Here is a 27332-nt window from a genome sequence, read left to right as displayed (position 1 = left end):
CCCCCCCCCCCCCACGGCCTATCTAATAGAATTCAACCAATCAAATAATTGACGGAGAACTTTTGCTTGACTTGCAAATAATCGCGAATCAAGGCAATACAATGCTTATTGGAAAATCTCATTCAACCGGAAGATATCGTAAAAGCTACTTGATAACGAATAATTGTAAACCAAAGGTGTTGCAGAACTATCAAAGAGAAAATCTAATTGTTCGCAAATAATCGCCGCTAGCAGATACAAAATAATGCAAAATAACTGCAGAAAGTGGATAGATAAATAATCACGAATCGAAAGAAACTACAATCATCGGAATACGCTCGTTGTTGAATAATCGCATATCGCAAACCGGCTACTAAGGGAATTCGAATTCCCTCTGCAATAACTGCAATAATCGCGAACTGAAAGCACTAAGAAAAAAGAATAAATAAATCTGTCTGAGCGCGTGGAATTAACGACGAATAATCGTGCGAGTACGGATTGCGAAAGCTCTCCGTGCTCACGGTCGGTCGGGCAATAAACACCGAACATGCGGATCGAATTCGTGCGTATACGTCACATTGCGTTGCGTGCGTTGCGTTGCGTGCGTTGCGTTGCGTGCGTTACGTTGCGTTGCGTCGCGCTGGGAGAAAGAGTGTGAGAGAGAGAGAGAGAGCTTTGTGTATGAACTATGACGGGGAGAGAACCCTTCCCGCATGTTCCGTACGTACCGTACATCCGCGCGTGTGGCGTTATACACACGGTGTATAACGCGACAGAGCAGCTGTCAAAAATCGATATCGCCTTAACGGCTCGACGGATATGTACGGTAAACGCCGCAAACGGGCGAGAGCGAGCGAACATTCACGGCGACTAGTCGAAAGGGGACTCGAGAGAAAATCAATACGGGGAAATCCTCTCTCTCGCCGAATGTTTTCCCGGCGTGTGCCTCCTCGTCCTCGTCGTCGTCGTCGTGCATGTGCTACTCTTACTTATATCGATCTTTCTGCGTCTTTATCTTCCTCTGACTCTCCCATGACGAGTCTCCTCGCGCACGTTTTTCTTTCGTTGCCGTCTTTGCGGTCGCATCGCGATCCTGATGCCTTCACCGACGGAAGGAAATCAACTTCTGCTTTGATGAAACGAGTTCAATTGCCTTTTTCCGCGATGTCTCTAAAGTCCAGCACACACTGCAGGTGTGATTCTATCGGCGTTAATTTCGAATCGATTTTATGCCAACGAATAAAAAGAGAATTATCGTCTATCGTGATTTCAATTTGTTAATTAAAATTTTTTTTATTTACGAAAATTTAAAGTAAACCGACACATTTTAATTGGTACTTTTACTGTACAATATATATGTAACTCTGTACACATGAAATTCTCTCGTTATGTACGTATGATGTATTCACTTGCGTCGTTTAAGCTCTACAAAAAGTAGATTATATCCAAAGCATATTACGTAACTTAATTACCAGCCTTTTTGTGAAATACAATTATTACATAATAAAATCAAAAATCAATTTTACTTATATTTTAAATAATATATAAAAGCGGGTAATGAAATAAATTTAAAATGCAACAGAGAAATTTGATATTCAAAAACGTCGCGTTAATTTTATTTGATGAAAGCTCTCACGAGTCGAGCTATCGTTAAATCTTACCTCTATTAAACATTTCCATGGTGGAAGATTTTTTAATGCTGGCTCTAATTTCTTCTCTTACTTCGGCAATTCGTCGGAAAATATTCATCCACGACGAGCACTCCTCCGACGAGCATTCGGTCCGAGGTGGAACGACGCGATTTCTCAAATAAGACCGGGGACAATAAAAACGAAACGGCAAATCTCGCGGATGAACGCACGTGCGGAGAGCCAGTTTCTTGTCCGTTCGCCGGTGAAGATCGCGCCGAACTGAAGCGAAGCGAACGAACCGTACAACCCAAGTACATAAACTACGAGGGTTTTCTAGAGGCGGTGAGTCATGTTGGCTCATAGCCAATGAGTGAATTTGTGGATGCTACTCGTATGCATGTACTCGGGACGCGCAACCACCGTGGGGTCAAGCCGATGACCCTGAGGCAAAGCGAAACTCGCTCCCCAGCGAGGTACTGTCTCGTGATACAATGACGAATCGATTGGAAAAAGGGTTGCTACTGAAGAGAGGCAAAAATGAGAAGAGAAGCCAGCTTTTTCCAAATGATTAGCGGCAAATTAATATGTAAATGTTTACGAAAAGATACAGGCGCGTTATACAATTCTCTAATTTGTAGAAGATATATATTTGATCGTGTAATTCCCGCAGTTTACTTAAAATTTAAGGCACTGCACAATGGCTGCTTCCGTAAAGCCAAATTACAGAAGGTGCAACTTAGAATTGGCTCAATTCATGAATGTTCCACTCGTTCCGTTTCTCAAGACTGTCTAGAAATTTAACGATTTACTCTATTTAAGCACAGGCTTGAAAGAAGAAGATTCGGAAGATGATGAAAACGATTCGTACTCTGTGTAAGTTCGGTAAAATTGGAGGGAGGGGGGGGGTTGAGTTTCTGTGAGTCTCGTATAGAGTGACTCATCTAATTTTTCATGACCCAGAATAATTAATTCGTAGACATAGAGATAAAAAGCAGTTAAAAACAATAACGAAAACCGCACACCGTTTTTTTTTCTTGGTGCACCCCAACGCGGTGACGACTGGCGTAATAAAACCACCGGCGCACAACTGTGTCAGCGAAGATTTCCCATGATCCGTATATTACAACTATTCAGACATTCGAAAATCACACGCATACAAATTCTACGAAATGCATCGTAGTGACGTATACATTTTTGCCAATTATTCTAACAGATGATTTTAATTAATTTTGAAATTCATTTTAATTTAGCGTGTGTACGTATTTCATGGCTAACGTGGCACAGCAAATCGATATTTGACAAATAAGTAAATTGACCAACGTATGAAGTAATTATACAATATTTTAGGTATTAGGCATTAGGCAACACTATGAAAATATAGGTATATTCGCGGTATGAACGTGTCGATCAATATACTTATTTGGCAAATATCGTTTCGCTGTACCATATAATTTGCCATGAAATATGTATGAATACGCGGATTAAATGCTAATAATAATCGACAAAAATATTTTAAGATTAGAAGAAAAAGCTGTCGCGACTTAACTAAAAATATTTTTAAACAATATAACAACTGATTTCATTATACGAAATAACAGCAATAATGTACATTTTTTTTTACTTATTTAAATAATTATTTTAATATATATATATAAATTTATATTATAAATTATAAATTCTCCTACTGTAATTTCCAGAATTAATTTTCAATAAACAAATTCGTTTGCTCATTCATGTAAGGCATTTAAAATGATTAATAAACAAAATGAAATTTTAACGTAAAGATAGTAAAAAATATATTAAACTAAAAATAAAAAGTATTAATTTAATTTTTTCAATTAATAAGTATAATATTATATGCTTTAAGATGTAACTTTTCTTTAACAAACTAGCCTCATGAAATAAGGTCTCATACTAAAAGACACGCAAGTTACGGGAAGAGAGAAGCGAAGACGGCATCCTTGTTTTATTTAATGCACGGATGTCGGCGGGAAGTGAGGATTACTCATACACTGGACGTAAGCCAATTTTACACGAGACGCGACTCATTAAGTCGCTGTCGCAACCGGTACGTCGCGTTTAAGTGCCGCTCGTTGTTACCGTTGCAATATGTATAATCCGGCACGATCATACGTAATATTTGTCGTCATTTACTTCGATTTGCTATATTGAGTATTAAAGCAATAAGTATTAAGATAAGTATTATTGTGCTATCTAAAGCCGTCTCATTTTCTCTCTATGTATTACGATATCAGAATCAAAGATTAGATCAAATATAAATAAATTGCCTATGTACGTAATTTGCCAATATACACGAGCTTGCGCTTCATAAGACTTATATGTATGTAAGCAATTTACTTATATTTGATATAATCTTCAATTCGCAAATTTTTACAATTAACTTTGTTTATTAGTATTTATTGTTGATAAATATAATATACTACGCACAACAATTAGGGGATCACTTTAAAACCTGCATTTTGTCGATATTTAAGAAACGGTATCTCCACTTCCAGAGACTGCAAGATAATTTTTCTGAGTGCGTTTTAAAGAGTAAAACTTCTACTTTGAAACAAATAATATGATATTTGCCATCAAATGATCTTTTTCGCGAAGACCAGAAGCGGGTTGTGTTAAAATTCTGAAAATTTCACGACTTTCCAATTTTTTAGGGACAAAGCACGACTGAAAAATGTTTTATTACATACATTTTTAAAGTTTGAAACTTTTTCTTTTAAATAAGACCTTGACCATTACTCTAACATGCCTAGAAACTGAATTCATCAGCTTCTAAAGGGAATCCTACATTTTGCAAGATTTTGGGTAACTATCGCCAGTATTCGTTACCCGATATGCACCACGGGGAGGCTGTTCTTGGTCGGAATTTGCACATCATGTGCGTGCAGCGTGCGTAACACAGTCAGAGATAAAGACAATGCAGCCAACGACATTAACAGAATTAGAGAGAGCCCTTCAGGAAATTTGGCAGGAAATTCCTCAACATGAAATGAACAGATATACCAGTATGAGAAACAGACTACTCGAGGTTATTCGCCGAAGAGACGGCAATATCTCATATTGAATTAAGTCGCGTACACACGCACGCACTTCTCAATCTATAATTATGATTTGATACGAGCTTTAAGAAATGAAGCAAATAAACGATAAAGAAATTAAAATCAAAGTTATCTCTCTGTTATATTCAATATTATGGCAACATAGTACTTTTCGAAAAACTTTTACCGATTTTTGTGCTGACCAAAAGTACAATATTTTTTAAATAGATTCTCACAAATATTTAATGATAATATAACCAATTTTATACCAATAAATTCAGCAATCCACTTGAAAAAAATTCTGTTACTGAAAAATAGATCTGATAAAGTTCTCAATTTCTAAATGGAATTTTAAGCAACGCAATTTTCAACGCTGCGACTGACGGGAAAATAAACGCTATATGAATTCGTTTTTATCGTCAAATAATAAGTACAGAAGAAATCAGTTCTGTAATTACAGCATCAAACTCTAAACTGAAATGATTATATTGGATTTAATCAATATTCAATATAATTACTGATGTAAAAAATATCATTTTTGAAATCAGATGTACGAAAGAATCTCTTTTACCATACATCTATTATATTTACGGTTTTGTGTGTTCCGAAAAGTATTTAGAAATTAAGACACACGAACATCCTGTGTTGGCTCATATATAGGCATTAATATACAGCAGTAGATTCAATCTATTGAGCCTAAAATTATCACATTTATTTAAATTACATTGATAGAAACGGGAATTAGCCAAGTAAAGTTTCGGTCGATCCAATACTCGACGCCGCAGAATATCTTTACTTCGTGTGCGCGAAGATGCTTCTCGCGTCGGTCGCGACGTCGTCGCGAGTCTGCTCGCGATGAACAAGGAATAATTTCTAATTTAAGAGTTGGTTGAAAGATTATGTCACGGTTTTCCAATCCTCGGGCGATGCGGCTCACATTCGTTACCTTTCATCGATGTCACCTGCTGCGGGCCATAGTTCCTCGAGCACGGGAACGACTTCGACGACCTCGACCTTCGACACTCGACCGTAGACGCGTGTCCGACGGATCAACGGTCCGTAATCCGTGTATAACGTTGAGGAGCGGCGGTTATTTTCGAGAAATTACGCGCGGAAGTAACGTCGCCACGCGATGCCACTATCTCGGATACACGTGGTTACGCGAGGGCGAATCTCGGGGTCATAACAAAACGACGACCTCGCCGGTCAGCCGCACGGCCATCTTGCTACTCTTATCACTCTTCCCTCTTGTCCTCTCCCTCTTTTCCTCCATGCCTCTTTCGCGCTTTCACCCTTACTCCTTCCGTCTCTCTTGAGATACCGACGGATACCGACGGACACACCGACGCATCACTGTGTAATCGATATTATTTCACCCTTTCTGTGGATATCGGTAACGAAGCTACTCCACTTACCCGTTTTCACTTTAATTAACAAGGGGATGAGAGAAAACTTATATTAAAAATGCGCAAAGATCTCTTACTTGTCCGATAAAATTAGAAAGTCACGTGTGGCTTTGAACATTAATTTTTATTAATTTAAAGTGTCAGGCATTGTAATTTTTAATATATTTTTAACAAGTATATATAGAGAGTTCTATCTGCAATGGGGTTGCGAAAATTGGCAAGTCGTTGCCCCCGGTTGGTAAATCCGGTTCACGGGGGTTGGTAGGATGTACCTTTCACGGAGGGATGTTTTGATGTCCGTCGGTAAAGTCAGATATACGAGGATAAGAAATGCGCGGGGTTGTAGAAATGGGGTCGATTCGTCGTCGGTAAAAGATACGTCCGTGCAATGTCAATGTATGGTATCAAACAGGGATTCCCGAAAAAGGGAAGTGATAAGATGGAACATTTCCAGAATCTATCAGTATCGCGTATCGTTGCCAACTCCATTTGAATGGGGGTGGAGATTAACTCGCAAAAAATTTATATAAGAATATGCACTTTTATTCATTAATTTAGCATAAGACTTAAAAAAGCAAAATTTGTGGGAACATAGAGACGTAATGAAATAAATCTTACATTTGTCCTTTTGGAATTTACGTTTCATGCGCGTTGAGTATATATGTGTATGTATTTCCATTCTTGAGATATCAATATGTTTGCTCACCTTGTCTTCAGCTTCATCCGCCCTGCCCTCCGCCTCTAACACCCGCTGTTCGAGCTCCGAGAGCTGAAACAAAAAGTAGGATTGTTTTAGTGATACGTCACTTCACGCAAGATTGATGGCGTTTTGCGAGATAGACAATCTCGATTTTTAACCATAATTCTGTCTGGGCTCGTCAATGTTAAACGCTGCATTGTTATTTCATAACATCTCTCTCTCTTTCTGCAATTATTATTACTATTCTTTTCTACTACTTACTATACTATTCAATTATTATTACTTATTCTGTCATTTCAGTTTCTTTTATTTTTAATACAAAGTCACTTGCTTATTTAAATTAGAAGAATTATTCGCTTTCATTTCTTCTCTTATGACATTATCAAGAACGGGTGTCAAGAACCTTCAATACATCGCGATAATGCATAAGAAATTTGACGTTCTTGAAATCGGAGAAAGTTCGACAGACGTACAAGTTATAGTTCGATGTCTAATTTCGCGAGGAAAAGTTTCGTCAAACTTGGTTAAGTGCACAGAGACGTACTGCTGACTCGATGACAGTTTAATGGAAACGATGAAGTTAAATCGGACTCGAAGATTGGCTCCATCTATCAGAAGATTGATATGCCTATATAAAATAACAATTTCGAAAATCATATCCAAAGGTATCTTACACAATTTGCCTTAATTTTAGTACCAAATCCTCCGACCAATTTCAAGTCAATCTTCGAATCTAAGAATTTTAGTTGGACTTATTACAATTTAGAACTAAAATTACTCTTTAATTACAAAAATATGAAGTTGTCGAAAAATTATTATAGCAGATTATATAATAAAAATTCGTAAAATTTTTAATTTTAAACAAAATTATCTATAATTAACGTTATTATAATATTATTGATATTGAAAAGTATTTCGGACAACTTTCGTTAATTTTCAAAATTTTAATGTTACTCTCTTTTGTATTATGTGCGTATGCGTGTATCCCAAATGTAATCTTGTTATTTGAAATCCCACGATTTCTACGCGGCACTTCGCTGCACCGTGATATCGCCGGAGCAAATGAATGATCGTCAGCTCCGCTACAATAACAAGAGCAGTCAGCGAATATAAAGAATCCGTGGTTCCTCCTCGCTCGGACGAATAAAGTGGCCGTGTAGCGCGATCTCGTCTTTTTCGAGGAAGACGGATCGGCGGGAAGCGAAAGGGAGGAAGAAGAGACGCGAGCTGCAGCGCGAGGGGAGGAGCGGAGGGGACCAGGATCTCATCAGGGTGAGCGCAGTTAGCAGCATCTGGCGTCGGAGGGAAAAGAAAAAGGCAAAGGGCTGCGAGAGAGAGAAGAGAAGGCTGCGGAGGCCGAGAAGCGTACAAACGTTCCTCCTAATGCGGAGGGGAAGAAAATGCGCGCACTTTCTCGGCGCGTTACACACTCTCGACACGCTGCTGCCAGAGAGGGAAAATCCGCAATGTAGGGCGGGATGACGAGAGAACGACTAGTACATTAGCCGCAGGGATGCGCCACCGAAAACCTCTCAAACTGTCGTCAGTGCGTAAATTTCGCTTTTTGCGACGCCGAAATGACAACCGGAAGTTATCTGACTGAATCTAATCTGTACGAAATTTCGCATATGTGTTCCACCCTCGGTTCCACCTAATATCTTTCGGATATATATGGAATTCTTGCTTGTATGATATCAGCTCACTTATATAATAATTCTTGGCGATCCCTCCTTGAGAAATTGCGATAAATGTTTCATACTTTTATGCCTAATGGTAGATTCTCGATTTGTTGCCAGATCTTTGTATGTAGCCCGTTCATAAATCTAATTGTGCCCTTTAAATACTACATGAAATTTTCGCTCAATACATGCTTCTATGCTCAATAATAGCATTCAATTCTCGACATTTGCTAGAAGAAGTATATCTACAAAGAGACATAATACAATAATAAAAACTTAGCAAATGAGGTTATTCGTGTCCGTCGGATATTCGGGGCTTCAGAGAAAGTATTCTTTTTGGGGGTGAAAAGGAATGGAACGACGAGTAACTTTTTTCTATGGCCAGCAAGGTTTCCTACAATTTGTCCGCAGGGTCCACGCATAAAGCACGGAGGGTGAAAGTCGCGAAACGATAACACACCCTTTCGCATTTCGATCGTCGGAAGATCACGCGCGCGCTGGGACGTCGTCGTCGCGAGGATTGGCTCGTTAATGTTATCGGTGCCTCGCGTGACGCGAGACATAGAGGCCGGTACTTTCTTGAATTTCGTTCGCTTTGTGCGCGGAAAATTTATAGCTGGTTCCCGATGTTGTCGCGTGTGGCCGGGGAGAATCACGGAAAGTACGAAGGAGGAAAGAGCGCTGGGACGAGAAAGCAACGAAGGCGATCTGGTTTGTTTTTCTTTTCTAGGGGCAAGAGAAAAGAAACCCACAAAAGCGGAAATTATTTCCGGTTACGTGATTTATGTACTCCTTTCTTTCTCTCTTGACACGCTTCTGGATCGTTATTAAATTGCGATGGTAGTTCTGTAGGAAATAAATAAATTAAAAGCGATATAAATAATTGCGCAACTCGCAAGGACACGAATTCGTCTAGCCTTCAAATTCAGAAATTGGCTTTGCCATCGTTAAACTATTTCCTGTTTCTTCTCATTTCTATCTGTTCACGTTTATCTATTCTCAGGAGAAATGTAAATCACTACAAATAAATTCTTTAGTACCAAGTGAATTCTTCCACTGCATTTTAAAGGTTAAAGAACTTGAAGAATTAATCGACATTTTTTGTTAAAACTAATAAATTATAATTGAATTACAGAATTGAATTGCCCGGAATATTATAATTAAATTATTCTATTTAACGCGAGCGAAGCGAAAATATATCTCGAGAATAATAAAATGTCACACATTAGCATAATTAAATGTATCGAAAAAACCTTATTGGTTGCAATAACAGATGGAATCAATCATTACCTTTTCTGGTAACGATCGATTCAATTTTCCTGCTCGTTACGGAAAGAGCGTGCTTTGTATCGAACTCCCTCGACTTGCTCTCGGTACGGGAGAAGAGTAATGGCCAGTGGAATTAGCTCGACGAAAACGAGAACGTATAACGGTTAGCACCTCGTGCGTTAGCGTTTCTTCTTCCGCGGTACCGCAGGGCGAGTGCACGACCCTTATTTATAACGAAATCCCGGGGTCGAGAAGCCGGATCGCTCTCTCGTGCCTTGTATATTAAACTATGCCAGCCCCTAGAAAAGGGGTATGAACATACGGACGGTTTCACCGCAAGGGTCACGAGCGAACGAGGAAATTATGTTGAATATGGCGAAACCTAGATTCGCCATTGATTCACATCTCATGATACATCCAACTCTTATTTAGTCTTCTTTTAACATTACTATGACAGACATGATGAACGAGCCGTCATAATACCGCGTTTGTAATCTTCCGGATGCTTTTGAATTCATAATTTTGCAGATGTCGAAAATAATTTTACGTTTTTAATTCTAATGAATAGCGAAGAGAGAGAATATAGAAATGTTATACATATTATATCTTATTATATATTCAATTTATTTTCGACGGATTAATTTAAATATAACATCTACTAAATTTCAATAATAATGTTTAATAAATTTATATAGTTATGGTAAACCACAAGGGTTTAAATCACCAGAAAGCCCTCTAAAAAGACGGAAAAATAGCTGGACATCAGTCTTCCAAGAAAACAAAAAAAAAGCACAGACCACAGGAAGAAGAAGAAGAAGAAATTTAGTTAATTCAATGATTAATTTTGTCTGTTATATTATGTTAATATTTTAAGTCTCATATTTTTTTTAGTATAATAAGTATATACGTACACATGTGCGAAATATTAATATCTTTATAAATACTTTCATTTTATGATTATATAATAAAAATGTAGTAACTATATTTTTATAACTAAATATTCTATTATAAGAGCAAGTTTTCCCCTAAATTTGGTTTTTTGGGGTAACGATCCAATATTAACAGAATACGTTGCCCGTCATAGGAGATAGTCCAAGGAGAGTGTTCAAGAGGAACAAACGGGCTATCGTTCGGTCGAACTAATTCTCGTATCTCTTTATTATCGCGGTCGTAACGCCGCCGCCCGTCATCGTCACGTAACGTTGTCGCGGACATTACCACGATCGCCGTTATCGTTATTGCACCCGCTGGTGCATCCTGCCGCGAGAACGGGACGCGCGCGCGCCTACGTGCCCAATTCCCAGTGCAATCCGTGTAACTGCGACATTTATTCACGAGACGACCGATGGAAGTGTCGGCCGGCCGGTATACACGCGTCCAATACGTATGGTGGTAGCGTCGTCGCCGTCGTCTAAATCATTGTTACGAAGGAGCGTGAAATTTTTTCGTCCACTTTAAGCACACTTACACTCCTGGTTGTATGACGCGATTTCTGCCATCAAACGTTCGTCGACACCAGTTTTATATACGATTCATATGGCGGTGCACGAATTTTGTAAGACTTGGTGCAATCTCGAAAATAATGTCTAACGACAAGAAAATATTCAATGAGATAGCGAATGAGAGTAAAAATTCTGCGCAGTAATTTGCTAAATTAATAAAGTAATTTGGATCGATCCTTCTTATAATAATGTTTTGACTGAATTCAAGCGAAATTCTTCTCTTTTGGTTTGCTTCCCTTCAAATATGATAGAAATGGTTTTATCTGCCGCATACGATGATTGGATTTCTCTTGCGGACATTACATACATAATTCAATTAGAATTTTGTAATTCGTTGATAATGAATTGTGAGTCGAAACGTTCAATTTAAAACGGATTAATGCAAATTACTTTGTTAATTTAGCGTACAAATTACCGCGCAGAATTTTTACTCTCATTCGCTCTTATCGAATATTTTCTTATCGTTTAAATTTCGAGAATCCAATTATTTGTCATTAACTTTTTATTATTAATGTCTAATAATGACGCAATGTGGATTGCTTAAATTCCGAAAAAAATGTATATGTACTCTACTTAGTTTTAAGTGACGTATTTTTCTTTTCATCGTGATATATTTTGGGATTATTTCATTATGGTGTGAAGCTGAAGTCCTATTCGACGATATTTCAGCTAAGTGTTTATAAGCCGGGGGATACGTACAGTCATAAAAAGCTTTGGAAACCACTGACTTAGTGGAGACGCAAGTGGCGCGGGACTGGTTTTGATGTGTGCAGTAACGGGCGACCAAGTTGTACCACACCACTGTCTGCTTTCTCCTGCCATTGATGAGAAAAGAGGACAGAAAAGAATGTCTGGAGGTTGGAGAAATAAACGGGAGGCGTTCTAAACGAAACGATCAGAGAGTATATATACATGTACAATCAGGACTTATACATTTTTATTACGCTTTATAGATATGGTATATGGTCTACGAAATATTTGAAACTTATAAAAAACAAAGAATAAACAATCGTAAGACAAAGAAGCAATTAGATTTGAATAAGAATTATAAAATAACGCAACAAAAGAATGATAAAATTATGTATCGATATAATTAAGATTACGTTCGCTATATTGTATTGTGTCTCGACAAAGAAGTGCCTGAGTCGTACAAAGATTCAATCCTGAGTGTGTAACAACGACAAGCTAACACGAAGGTTACAGGAAAACGAAACGCGGGCAGAGGAGACGTTCGAGAAATCGCTTAGGGCCGAAGTGATGGCTCCGGCACGAGATAAAGAAAGAAGCTAGTGCCTTGTAAAGCTCGTAACCCAGATGCGTCCCGTGTGTTTTATTGCCCTTTTACGTTCCACGACTTGAGGGTGGGAAGGGGTGTGGTGGTGGTGGTGGATAGCGGCCGTTCGCCGTCGTTTCTCGTGCGCGCACATATACGATCTTACACAGAAACGCGAAATCGTGCCGCCGACGTTTTAGCTGTACGTCACCGACGAAAAGTGCGGAAAAGTTCGCTGAAAGGTGCGGAAAACTTCCGCCGATCGCCACACCAAGAATCATTGCTCCTCACTAGCCGACCTGCACACGGCATTAAAGTTTTATGCAGCCACTTAATAATATCTCGATGTAATAATATTTGGCGCATAGTTTTGATATTATATAATGAAAAAATCTTTCAAGTCTTCTTTCTGAAGAAATCCGTAAATGTGACTGCTATAATATTAAAAATCTTAAGTACACTATTAGACATCGAAGAAGCAATAATAACCTAATCCTTTGATTTGAATAACATTTTATTCTTTTTAATTTTCATGTGTGTAATATAAATTTTGTTTTCTGAAGAATTTATCCCTCGTAAAATATTGTCGAAATAATCTCTTTCTCGCGGCGATATCCAATTACAATAAAAAGATTCTCAACTTCTTTTTATTCCTTTCGTCCTCAGTGTACCGCGCGAGAAATCCATCCGGCGACCCTACGTCAGTGTGTTTGACGGCCAGGATTAATATTTTTCGGCCAAGTCGGAGGTAGGCGCCACGAAGGTCGATAATACGCATTCCCTTGCCGCAAAACGGAAAGCCGCTTAGGCCAGCAACCGCGACCGAAAAAGCTTTCTGCCAAGGGAAGGCTTTCCCTCCCCTCTTACGACCGCTCTTACGCCCCGTTGCGAAACTCGCGAATGTCTGTTTGGCGATAAAGCTCAGGCGTCCCTTCCGCCTTCAGTAAGTTTTCTTAGCTTAGCCTTCGGTACACCCGGAAGCTTGCTTCCGTTAGAAAAGGATCAATTTATGCTCAGCCGAACATTATGAATCAGAAAAGGGAGTTCAGAGATCGGAAACCTTGGATAAACAAGAATATATAAGAATGAGATCCTCCGTAACTGTGTAAATTTCAAAAGATGATGTAACAAAAAGAGATTTCTTTTTAACTGCCAAAGAGACAGAACGGTCTGCTTCTAATGTGATAACTTATTGTAAAGTTATACATATGTATATTTTTTTCGGGGAAAATCCGTATACATCAAAGTGTTTTACATATGGATTCTCACAAAAGAGGAAAAAAAAGTGATATTGGTCGACTTTTCTCAATAAGATATTAATGCAATCTAATATCAAATCACTGTAATAGCATACTGATAAAAAGTTTTGCGTAACATAATTGTCGTTAGTTGTTGTTAGATGTTTTTGCACCATACATGATTCCTATTTTCAACCTAATATTAAATCTTATAGGACCGTGAGAATTTAAACCAATGAAAACCAATGGGATCATGCTGGATCGGGTCAAGCTGGATCTCGAATACTTTTGTATATAATGTGTATGAATAATATTATGTATGTAAATTATTAATTGCGCGCCGAATTTTTTTTCAGATTTGAAACGCAAGTTCTATTAAACTACCGCAGTAACATCACAAGTTAAATTGACCAATAATTTTTAATACTCGTTGCGCATGTTAGGTCAATTTTAATAATGTTGAAATATTAAAATCTATAAATAATTTAATTTTCATTCCTATTTTTAATATTGATTAAAAGTCGAAATGTCCCGTCTGTTAATTAAATTGTACATTTTTGTAAGATTTAATAATAAACATCTAGCTCATAGCTCCTTATTTATTAACTTAATTTTTATCTACTTGAGCTTAGTTTAATTTTTTTTGTAATAAAATAAAGTTCATCTCGTCCCATCGTCAAAAAAGTAGTTCAAATATTAATTAATTATAACGTAATGCTGTAAATGATGTAGTTGTAAGATAGTAACTAACGTTGGGTAATTCGGTCGACAATTTCAGACTGCGGCATTTGCTTGAGAGCATTAGCGAGAAAGTTATCCGTTATTTTTGTAGTTTCGAGGCAAATTCAACCCATTCCGCCTAGTGTACCGATTGCAACGGTGGAATAATAAAATTAAAAAGAGACCGGAAAATTGAGATTGGAGTCGAGCTGCGAGTCGAGAACACGCTCGAGACTTGTCGCTCAAGACTCGCGCGGCTCCCCCAAGAAATACTAATTACAAAAGTAATTACAGCAGTAACAGTAGACACGATAAACGGCATTATCCCGTGCGACAAACGTAATTGCACGGTAACGGAAAGACAATTAACTGCTCCATTTTCGCGGGCAAACGACGCGTTACCGCACGTATACTCGCACACGCGTGGTTACACGTACGCAGTTACGTACAAAAACACACATACACGCATATATATGCGACGTTATTTAAGCTTCAGTTTACGTTACCGCGCGTCGCTTACCGACACATCCCGCTATGCAAATGCGTGTTGAATTATGCATTCCGTCCACGAGTTATAGATACATCCCGCAAGCGGAAAACGCGTGCGCCGAGTTATTATTCCGTAATCCTTCCGCTAGGGCTGCACCGCGAATTCATTTTGCATTGTAATTCCCGAAAGACAGCATCGTGGTGGACGCTGCGGCCGGCTTAATACCGCACACGCTGCCCACATTCGCGACGCGCACAGCGCAGCGCAGTCTGCAACTGCGAGAACTTAACCGGAGCGTCTGCGCAATTTTTTTTACTCTGCGCGGTCATTTTTTAGCCGTAAGCGTTTAAAGTTCGGCCAATGAACCGATGATTCAGCAGTCGTGAACGACGACTTTCTGTCGCACTCGGTATTATTACAAGAGAACGGTAACGAGGGAGGAAATGTGCCGGATAAAAATGTCACGCCATAAAGCGTAAACCTAAAGCTTTCTGGTAGCTTTTTATTTGACATTTATTCGTGACACTTGTGCATGACAGCAGTATGGACGGTATGATATAAACCTAGCTGCGTGTGCTAGGTTTTACATCTGACATTTGTTTCACGGCACTTGTGTCTGACAGCAGAGAACAGTAATAAGCGATGAAGAATTTCTCTCAGATTGCATTACAACGAGAGAATGCTAGCAGATAAATTAATGGAAATGTCATAATGTTAAGTAAAATTTAGCTTACGCGCAACGAGATATAAATGATACTAATTCGAATTAGACACGTTTAATTAAAAGGAAACTAAAATTTTGTTCGAATTCATATCAAAACAATTTCAATTGTAAATTTTATGTCGAGAGAGAGAGAGAGAGAGAGAGAGAGGGTGAAAATCCGATTTTCGTTTTTCTATTGAAATGAAACTGTAAATAAAACTTAACTCAAAAGAGAGAAATGATTTTTTATTTTAAAAAGTTAGTTCTTTGAAATTACATTATGGCCACCCTCGATGGAACCGTTTAAAAAAGAAGCCCTTGATAAATGGGAGAGTAACCAGTTTTTCTGGCAATTAAATTTCTTTTTATTCGCTCGATGAAAACATTGTGTCTCAATTAATATCGTTACTACAAAAATATGTGAAAGATCGAATTAAAAAATAAAATATTTGACAATTTATATCAATATTTAATAGAGGAAATAATTTTTTTAATTAAACAAATTACGTCTTCCGTTAAATATGGGTATAAATTGTCAAATATTTTATTTTTTTATAATTCAAACTTTTACATATGTTTGTAATAATCCATATAAGCTAGGTATAACGTTTTCTTCGGGTAAAGGAAAGACGTGCAGATTTAATTGCTAGAAAAAATGGTTACTCTACAGTTTTTCAACGCTTTTTCGGATGGTTCTATTGAAGTAGCCATTAACGTACTGCTAGAGAACTCGCTTTAACCCCTACACGTGGCATATAAACGAATAACCACACGTGTGGCGAAGTGTGGACGCTCGCTAAGTGGTCCATTCAGCGATGCCTGACAGAATACATTACAGGAAGCCGCAGTTAAAAACTCGCTCCCCAACGAAATTTCTTTTGTCCGCGACTATGCGGATAATTCCTCCCCTCTAAGGGGAAAATTTCGCTGTGCTCACATAAACAACAAATACATGAGAAAATCATCGCCTGGACTTAAGTTTAATGTTCTCGAATCTCAAATTCGTTATTTCTTAATCGAACTTTTGTGACACGCTCTTCTTAACATTCTTTCGATGTTCAATATATGTTAACTTAAGTCAAAATTCATTTGTATATAAATAAAATATATTCGTTTACAGACTAATAAAAATAAAATCTGATTGTAACTTTTATATCACAAAAATGTGACTAAAAACTATATATTCTTCAACTTTTGTGTTGTTTGTACAATACTTGCTTGCAATCAAACCGCGTTTTATTGAAGTTAGAGGAATAAGCTTATCATGAAACTTCGTGCGAAATGAAAGGGGATTATATGATTACCTTGCGAAGCATCTCCTCGAGAGATTCCATGTCGAAGGCGGAGTTGTTGTTTTCGGTGTGTACGGGTTGCATCATTGGTAATTTATCAATCCACTCCAGATGAGTCTCAAGTCTCGATGAGAAAATTGTACTCGCGGACACTAATTAAAATCGTTCGGATACGATGATTTCATTGAATGTCATAAATATCGACGCGGTCGAAACTTACTCGTATAATCACCATCGTTTCTCGCATTACACTGTCCATCATATAATCAATTCACAATGATTGTTTATGGGCAGACAGATATGTGATATGTTTGGATTTCGATATAAATCTAAAAATCAGAACTTATTACGCTTTCAATCAATTGAAAAATCAGTCAACTTCTATATCAATAAACTTAACTTATGAAAAAAAATCAATTTTACCGTTTAGTTTTAAATTTTATTTACATTTAATAATTCCTAACTAAAATAAAAATTAATGTTTATTTGTTGTATTCTTTCTCTTATATATAAATAGACATTCAGCAGCAAACCTTATCGATTTCTACACGTGTTTTATGTACCTGGTCGCAGTGTGAAACTGCATTTCGTGTTGGCCGCGGTAAGAAAAGTTCGAGAAACAGGATTATATATAGAGAGAGAGATGAAAAGGAGACGCTCTGCAAAACGACGAAAAGGGAAGGTTAATCTTTCGGCGGGGGCGAAAGAGACCTGCCATCGTCACACGGCGTCGTCATCGAGGACTGTCGAGAGCGTCGCTCTCTGCACGACTATTTTCGGACGTGGGGTATTTTTAAGCCTCGCTTTGGGAGTCCCGAAAGGCGCGATTTCTAGAAGAAAGAAACGCGCCGTTTCCTGCCACCGCCTGTCGCCTTTCACGATGCAGTTAGTCGGTGCTGCACTTCACGGACAATCGAGAAAGAAAATATGAGGAGAACGTGCGTGCGTGCGTTCTCAGAGAATGTATACGTTCGCTCTCGACTAATTGAGACACAGGATAAGCAGAAAAAATATATTTCGAACCGACAAAGCTTCCATTTGGAAGATATTTTAAGCAATTTTCACGACATGACAGAATGAGGTTTCCTTTCGTCCACCTTGCGAAAGATGTATGTAAACATACAATGAATAAAATTAAAGATATCGTAATAGAAAAGTATCTGGAGACACGGAAGTGTCTCGACGCTAAGATACGGCGTGATATTATAATACATCACATACAACGAAATAATCAAAATAAAATTCGCTTCATCTCGTAATTCTTATTTATATTCCATTAAATTTAAAATTGCATGTCTTTTTATAATAGTTTATCGTAGATATTACCGTAGAAAGCCTCAAAGTTTACTTGTTACGGTTAAAGTTAGACACGTTGAAATGATATTTCTATACATATCTTAAACACGTTTATTTCAGATATACGACTACGCGCCAATTATTTCCAGACTGCAACACAATCAAACTGAAATAATAACAATCTCACAAACTAAATTTCATCATTTATTTGATGCTATTATCTTAAATCTGGTTTTAAATATAAAGGGAATTTATATTTAAAACCGTAGGAGATAAATTCTTCGATTCATCAGAGTATTATATCTCTACGTCAATATCGAGGATAATTCAACCGAGATAAAAGAAGAGAGGTACTTTTTCTCTGCACAGGCAATTTAATTATCGAACGGTTACCCAGCCATCGGTCGTATCGGATAATTATGGATACACACAACTTTTTTACTTTGACTTTTTTCACGTGCGCCGCAATACTGTTCGGTATGGAGCTACGGTTCTGTCGACTTCTAATTTTCGCCGCCGACAGAAGGATCAATATTTATTTTCTCTCTCGCGATACTACCAATCACCGAGAGAGTGCGGTTCACTTTCGTCGCTTGTTAAAGTCCAATTCGATTTGATATTTGGTAAGCAAATAGAGGCCGGATCACCGATAGCAACCAGCCTGCGACACTATCACGCTGCAGTAAAGAGCTGAAGAGTATCAAAGGACGAAAGTAGTTCACGCGGAAAGTTAGTTTCCGCAATTTCTCCCTGCTTCTTCGCTCGCCCGTAGTAGTTTTATTATTTTCCCGCTCGAGATAAGCTCGCTCAATATTGACTGTAGAGACTCTGCACTGTTCGCAGTTATTGTTATGTCAATAGTCAAACAAGTAAAATCACCATAAAATTAAACGGTCTACAGTCACGAACCGGTAATTTCTCGAATTAATAGTGAAATAAAAGAATGCGATCGGACGATGATCGAAAACCTCATACATTGTCAAAAGAAAAAACATTTAACTTTTATTATTGATTCTTCAATATTGCAGTGTATTGAGAGACGATCCCAAATTGACAAGCAAATCTCATTTCAAAATCAGAAGCCAAGTTCTGGAACATTGCATATCTCTATATCTGCGCACAGAGAACAGATAGGTATAGACAACTAAATAAATGAAAGCTCGACTGAAACCCTTTCGAAAATACACCTCAATTGAAATGCGAAAGAGAGAGAGAGTGCGAAAATGTTAGATGCAATAGACGAGCTTTTCAAGTGCTTCCTAGCGCGTTGACGCGAGTCGAGCGACATATGATTTCGATCCAATGAGATTTTTGTTCTATTCGAACGTCCGTGTCATCTCGTCCCTTTATCGAGTGACATTCGTTTGAACCTCTAATCAACGACACTGGCGAAATGGTGCACACACTCGGTCTATGTATCCCGAAGCCCCATGATCAAAGCTTAATTGAAAAAGAGGAGGCTGGTCCTGAATGCACTGGCGACTGATACCACCTGGAATAGATACCACGTCGGCTTTTACCTCTCTTGTAAGCGGATATATGGGTTAGCTCTGATCAAAGGGCAAAAGAGCCACCTAATTTTTTTGGGGAAAAATCAAGAAGCATTTTGTACGACACAGAGCCGACAATTAATGGAACTAACTGTCACCTCTCTCTACAATAATAATCTAAGATAAAAAGGGTATTTAGAACTTTAAAATCAATTTCGAAGACGTATTATTCACAGAATTAATTTCTCGCCTTCGAAATAATATAATTCAATAAAGTTTTTAAAATATAAATTGATTCTTATAATTACATCTCTTATTGAGTAAATAGCAAAATGTTTTAAACTTTTAAAATTATATATATGGAATTAAAATTACGGTTATATGGAATTAGAATTACTTAAGAGACGAAAGCGGAAAAAGTTATTGCTGCCTCACAAAAATATTTTTTTAATTTCTAAGATTGTAAATTTTAACGAAAAAATTAGGAGATTTGAATTTTGTGTAAAAAAAAACGAAACGTGTAGCCTTAATTATTTCAGCGTAAACATTCCTGAGACCCGTACTAATTTTAAGATCTTTAATTTTCGCTTACCCTTATTCCTGAGATTTATATCGCAAACAGTAGACGTTTAAAAAGGGGAAGAGATATTTATTTCGGCAAGAAAATTAAATTCCTTTAAAAACGACGAGAAAATGCAAAATAAGCAAAAACATAAAAAATATAGCATTGAACTAATGATTAATGTAAAAAGATATTACGAGAATAAGGATACGCGATAAATGAAAAAAATGATGAAATACACAGATTGTGACAAAATTTTCGCAAGGTACGAAGCATTCTTACAATGCCTTACATTAAAGTGAAACAAACGGATTTTGATCTCAGAATTAATTGTGTAACAAGTTCTAAAAGTAACTGCACCCGTAACTAGGACAAACTTTTGATTAATTGCAGTACAATGCGGCATAGCTTCCTTTAGGGCGCGCGCCAGAATAAACGATTAAAATTTTAATAAGATGGATCAACAAAAAAGGTCACAGAAAATCACCATTTATTACAGCTTCTTTGAAATTTCAATATATTTTTTGTAATTATGATCAGAAACAAATTCTAAATTAAGATTCTGTAAAGTAAACCTTATTTTATTAAAAAAAAAAAAAAAAAAAAACCGTAAATATTTTTATTGTCTACAATATTTCTTTTTATATTGTATATTTTACAGATACTAAAATTTATATTTATTATTATTAATATGTGATAAATATTAATTTGTTTATTGAAAATTTAAGACTTGTTTTTTATGAGAATGTTTATTTTTAAATAAAAGTTCTATATCTCTATCAAAGAGAAAAATTAATTCTAAATCAAATAATCTTAAATTTCTTGGTAGATTATAATTAAACTTTAAGATTTTATCGTGTCTTACTGCTGCTGGAACTAAAATCATTTTGTAATTTATTCTTTTCAACCAGTCGCACAATGTACTCCAGTTTCTAATAAATCATTCATAATAATTTAACACATTTTTTATGCAATTTTTCCTTAAAAAAAAATTCGATGAAACGTTAACGCTATCACGAAAATTGAAAAGAATCAGCAATATTCTCGGATAATACTATGTTAGAAACATTATAGCGTGAAACACTGTTCGTGCGTTGTAAATCGCTATCGTATTTGCATTCCGATTGAGAAAGATACGCAGGCTTTCCTTGCGTATGCATTAAATGCATTTACAAAGTGAAACAGTATTTTTATAAAGATTTTTTTAAACATCTTTTATTACACTCTTTAACTTTCTTTCTGTTGTTTCAATAATTAAATAAGGAATTAAGTACGTAAATTTAATGTCAAAATAATAATTATGCTTTTAAAGTACTTTTAAACGAACTAAATGGCAATAAGTATAAAATCATTAGAAATATATCTATTCAATTTCATAATTTGTTGAAGTTATATAAACCTGTGTGTTTATTAATTATATATACATATAATTTATTATCTTTTTTCTCGTTTAAATATCACGAGATTCATAAAAAGTAACAACTATCAATATCATTAAAGGATATTATAGTATTAAAGTTGCATTAATTGACTCAATGCTGCATAAGAATAGCCCGTATGTACTTTGTAAACGAAGTTATCCTGACTGAAAGCTCTTTTGATTTCTTGTTTTGTTCGGCGTGATTTAGCCGCTAATTGACATCGCCTTGATAGAAAGAAGCTACTAATTGCTTTAACACTGCCGTTCAAACGACCACTTTTAGCAAATAATGTTTACTTATAATGTGACAAAGAAAAAGATAATTCAGTCTATAAGAAAAGAAAATTAATTTCTCGTTTCTGACATAATTTTCATTAATAATAAATAACAATATTACGTTGTAATTGAAATTGTTATCTGAAGTTGAATGCAGTTGAATGCTCTTTGAAATGAATTACTGTCATATACTGCTATGATAGTCATTTTCAACTTGACTCTTAAACTAAGTGCACCGCTTACACGATAATCGTGTTTATCGCTCGATCTAATACAGCTGTCGGTTTCAGAATTCACTTAACAGTATTTAACAGTACACTAATTTCTGCGTTAAACTGCGACATATGTTTGCAGTGCTTCATATAAATATAGCTTCAATCCGACTAAGTTTATTGATAGCGAAAGATAAACTGTGAACGGAAGTAACATAACAGAATAAAATAATGCGATGCATTGATTTCGAAAGTTGATTCGGAATATCAAATTTAAAAATATTAAATAATCAGCAGAGAATAATATAAATATATAATCATAAATGTACGTATATAATCGCTAGAATATAATAATTTAAATTAATGACATAATTTAAATTAATATGTCGTTTTTCGACGATAGTTCCCAGCATTATTTACATTCGCCGAAATTTACAATATCGAAAGATCGCAAAAATTGCTGGAAACTCCGCGATGGATATTTACAAATGTGCTTCAGAATTCGAAGGTACTCCCTTCGCTGTCCAGCGTTCCGCCACTTCAAATGTCAGACATTGATACGCATACACATAGAATTCGATTGCCGCGGAAACCCTCGATTCTCCCCGAATTACGTATCCCTCTCTGCCCGTCTCGTGTGTGCACCCGATTATCTCTCCCCCTCCCGATAAATTACATCGCAAAGTACTACGAGGGTGAGATCTTTCCGCGGCCGTCAAACGGGACGTTGACGCGGATCGATGTGACGCGGGATCGCGAGATTACGGGATCCCGCGTGTCCACGAGGGAGGAAGAGCGAGAGAACGTAATACTCCGATCGCGTTTCACGGACCACTGAGGGGAAGTCACGTCCGTCGCGGTGGCAGCGGCGATGTCGGAGTTGCGTCGGGCGCATACGTCACATGCGCGCCTTGCGCGCGGCGCGGCGCGGCGCGACGCGGTGCGATGCGACGCGACGCCGCCGTGTCCTCGTCGACACGATAGCGAATATGGTACTGATAATCTCGTGGAGAGATGCGTGAGCATCTCGTAAAGAGTCAAATCCAAGAGGACTCGGATTATACGAGCCAGCTTATTCGGCTCGGAAACTACTGGATAAATTCGGAATTATCAAGTTCGTGCACGAGACGCTCCTATTAAGTTCTGCTTTAAGTTGCAGCCTCTTTAACCCTCTAGGGGCGAACGTTGCATACTTGCGCAACGTTAACTTTAAAATTAAATTCGGCATAAATTTAAAGTAAATTCAGGATCTGTGTAGAATATAGTTATTTAAATATTGCGAAGAGATAGAAATGTATGCGATATTGAACACTGAATACTTCTATAACTGTCAAAAAGGTTATCGATGTATATCGATTGATTCTTTATTTACAAGATATTTTTGAGATTATTGAAGATATAATAGGTATGGACTGATGCATTCCCTTATCTTAGCTTCAGTGCTAAAAAGAATTGAACATATCGCTCTGTTAAAGAGAATTGAATTTATTAAAACTTACATGTAAAAAAAAGAAAGAGAAAAAGAAAGAAATATATTCCAAATTATCACATTATATACCACATTATACTATATGCGCTTCTTTCATATCAACCTTACCTCTTTCCTGTATTCTTTCTTAACTATTCTATCCCAATGGCCCCCATCTCTCCCACCTATCTAATAAAGCCTGAGTCTAATAACGAAAACTGAATCTACTGTCGCGTGAGTAACGTCAGTAAATTGACTACTTCTCTCGAGAGTAACAATGTCATACTGCATAGTTCATTATTCTTATTACATTTATAATATTATAAAATTAGTAAAAGTAATTGTTTTTTAATGACAAGACAATGCTGCCTCTAGAGAGTTGAAAAGAGACTTGGAAAATTCGTCTTCGGATGGATTAAAACACGATGAATTAATAATAATGACTAATACTTCCGATTAATAAAAATTACTCTGAAATCGCGTTTCCTGATTAACGCAGCTCCAAAGTACTTAACGAGTACGGCGAAACTTTTACGCCCGCTTTTTGTAATATTCATGCAATATGCTATTCTTATGATATTACAACGAATAGATAAATGAACGAATTTTGTTCTGACACGATGATTTATGTTCACGCAGATTCGTCCCCTCTCAATAATACGATTCCGTATATCCCCGTAGCACTCGTGTGTCTTTATTGCTGTCGTTCCATCTCGCCGATCCAAGACATGTATCCACGCCACCGGAAGTATCCATTAGACGAGAAGAAACTTAACAGTCTACGTTCGTGTCAACGGTGAACGCCATTGGTTACGTGATACTACAACGTACGTTGCGATACATTCGTGACAAAAGCTTCGTATGCGAACCGTGTAATAAAGTATACTTCGCCGATAATCTCGAGAGATTTCCTTTTAGTGTTTAGCGAGATAGAGTATGGCAAAACGTGACTGTCAAAAATAAGTCATTACGAGCAGCGCTTTTAGTTTGATTAATCGATTCCAACTAAATGAATTAATCCCGGCATAGCTTCGTAACGTAGGTGCCATTTGCGGACGGTAGTTATGTTGAGAATTTTAGTGAAATTCCTAGTGACCGTAATAATTTCTAAGGCCCTTATCGTATTATCGCGATAGCGTGCGCAGCGCGAGTTTGAGAAAGTTCTTCATATACAATGCGCCTTCGAGCTAATCCAATAACGTACGCGACATTCTGGACCCGCAAAATGGATCCCTCTCAACTACAGAGAAAGAGATCAAACTAAAATTAAACAGAGATATTTAACGAATATCAAATCAACTAATCTGCAAAAATCTAATTTTATTAGAATACAAATACGTAATATATAATACATATATATATAATATATAACGTTGTTTGATTGTCATCTAATACGTTGGATGATGAACAATTCCACTTTTAATAGTATAACTAAACGAATTGCGTAGCTAAACTTACAATCGAGGAAATTAGACTTTAGATTAACATCATTTTCTCTGTAAAAAATATTAATTTACTGAGAGTGAAAAATTAGTTCTATTAACCTTTACAAGGCCAATGGGACGTATACGTGCCATCTTCTTCTCCTTAATCTTCTTAATGTTTCAGTGTAATTTAGCTCTACTATAACACATATTAATATAATTTCTGCTTTCGAAACCTTAAAATATCATTTTCTAGTGGTACTGCAATCAAATTGAGCAATATGCTTTTAGTTATAATAAATTAAAACAAAAAATTGTAATTAATTTTTGAATTAACTGGGCTACACATATATTAATTCAGTTAAAAGACAGTAAATTTAAATAAATAAACATTACGTCTATTTTAATTTATAATATATAATATATTAAGAATTATTCTTGCGTACAATTTTTGTTTAAAAAAATCTTGAACCTACACACATACACACGTAAGAATGTAAGCGTCTTCTTTTAAACAAGAGACAATTTATTGTATATAAATAATATAATAATTTATAAAAATTTTATTCTTTTATAATAATAATAATTCTTATAAAGAAACAAGCGAGTAAAAATGTAAAATTTAATATGGCGATTAAATTCATCAAACATATTTCGATTTTTTAATTCGTTATGGATCTGTCATTATAAATTTCTAAAAAATTTGACTTTAGATTCAGCGATCAAAAGATCTTTAAACACAAAAATTAATAAAAATTCGCCTATAGTGAAAAGTTTTTCTGATTAGTTTAATTGTATTGTTAGTTTAAATGAGACTTCGATTTAATGTTTAGATACTACATGTACATGGCACAATAGCTAGATTGATTTGCTGTAAAAGTAGAGAGAAGGTTCCTTCTGGTTTCTTAAAGTTCGCCTAAGTGAATTTTGGTGTGGAAACAGCGATAGACCCTCAGAAGGTCGAAGCCTCTTCCTTCACGGAGGCGCCGTCGCCATCGCTCACAAACAAAATCAATATTTAATTTTCCGGACTTTTATCCGTGGTCGAAACTGCAAGAGGGAAGGAAGCAAGAGAGAGCGGGTGGAAGAAAGCAGGAATAGCAGAGGAAAGCGGGGAATCTTTAAAACTCGATAAGGTTCGAGAAAATCAGGGCCGTTGGAGCCCTTTCCGAATCGGAAACGATCTATTCACGCGTGCGTTTACAAACACGCACGACTAACCCCCGATGTGTACTTTAAACAGTATTTCCTCGCGAATGTATCAGTCGCTCCATTCTCCGTCTCACAAATAAAAATATTTGCCAATTTCTCAAAACTTAAATAATGTTACACGTTTAAGAACAATTGCTGGGGAATTTCCATATATTAATGAAAATTATTTAAAAATTAACAGTCCTAAATCTCGGAAATCCATATATATATATATATATATATATATATATATATATACATATAAGGAAATATTTAAATTACAAAAAATCACATTTATTTTATCACTTTCATTTACATATTAGAAATAATTAAACTATATGCAGTAATTAAATTCCGCTACTAATATGCAGTAATAGTGTATAACAGTTCATACATCAGAAATTAATTACTCTCTCATATATGTCAACTTCCTTCAATTTACTACATTATACGTATACACAGACATATACAAATGCATAGAGATATACACGTAGAGGTTTATTAACTGTACAAATGTACAGTTTAATTATTTTAAGCAAGATCTTAAATTTCAAAATGGATATTAAAATCTTGTAGATGGATCAAGCTGATTCATTTTCGAGATATGCTTGATTATGTTTGCCGTTGTTACCGCGGGAATGGAAACCTGGAGTGACTCCATAATATTAGCTCGTCCTACCAAATGCAAATTTAATGAGGCAGAAAAGATTCCACTTTCTTATCAGGGCTCCCTTGCTCGGTGGTCTTATAATTATGCTAGACTTTGTTATTTGAATTTTTTATTCTATAATTAAGATTTCGATTATACAATATAACTTATGGATAACCGTACGTAACAAAAGCGGAAATATTATTCTGCAAACGTTCTTAGTTGTAACGATTATCTGAAAAGACGCCAAATCAGAACGACAGAATGGGACGGTTGTGACGACATCGTTCGCATGTAAAACAATGGTATTACAAGCGGAGTAGAAATTCGCGATTAGACGTATTCGAATTCAGTTTGGCGGTCCCGAGAGAATTTCCCGGCATCTGTGGCACGTGCCGAATAACGT

The 27332-nt window shown here is 36.6% G+C and overlaps 1 protein-coding gene across 4 annotated transcripts in view; it reads right to left on the bottom strand.

Annotated features, from left to right (window-relative positions):
* The window catches only part of LOC108771356 (uncharacterized protein CG43867), a 29211-nt gene extending 12028 nt beyond the window's left edge, over window positions 1-17183 (bottom strand). For 3 of the 4 annotated variants that reach the window (XM_018536615.1, XM_018536616.1, XM_018536614.1), the window contains exons 1-2: window positions 16951-16989; window positions 6779-6841 (exon numbers count right to left, since the gene is read on the bottom strand). In XM_018536615.1, the coding sequence (XP_018392117.1) occupies window positions 6779-6841; window positions 16951-16980 (93 nt within the window). In that variant the 5' untranslated portion in view covers window positions 16981-16989. Of the gene's footprint in view, window positions 1-6778; window positions 6842-16950 lie in introns of all 4 variants that reach the window. The other variant, XM_018536613.1, reaches the window with a different exon arrangement.
* Between the last annotated feature and the right edge of the window lie 10149 nt (window positions 17184-27332).

Source organism: Cyphomyrmex costatus, unplaced genomic scaffold (genome assembly GCF_001594065.2).
Source record: "Cyphomyrmex costatus isolate MS0001 unplaced genomic scaffold, Ccosl1.0 scaffold157, whole genome shotgun sequence".
Lineage (NCBI taxonomy): Eukaryota > Metazoa > Arthropoda > Insecta > Hymenoptera > Formicidae > Cyphomyrmex > Cyphomyrmex costatus.
This window is presented reverse-complemented; position numbering and strand designations above follow the sequence as displayed.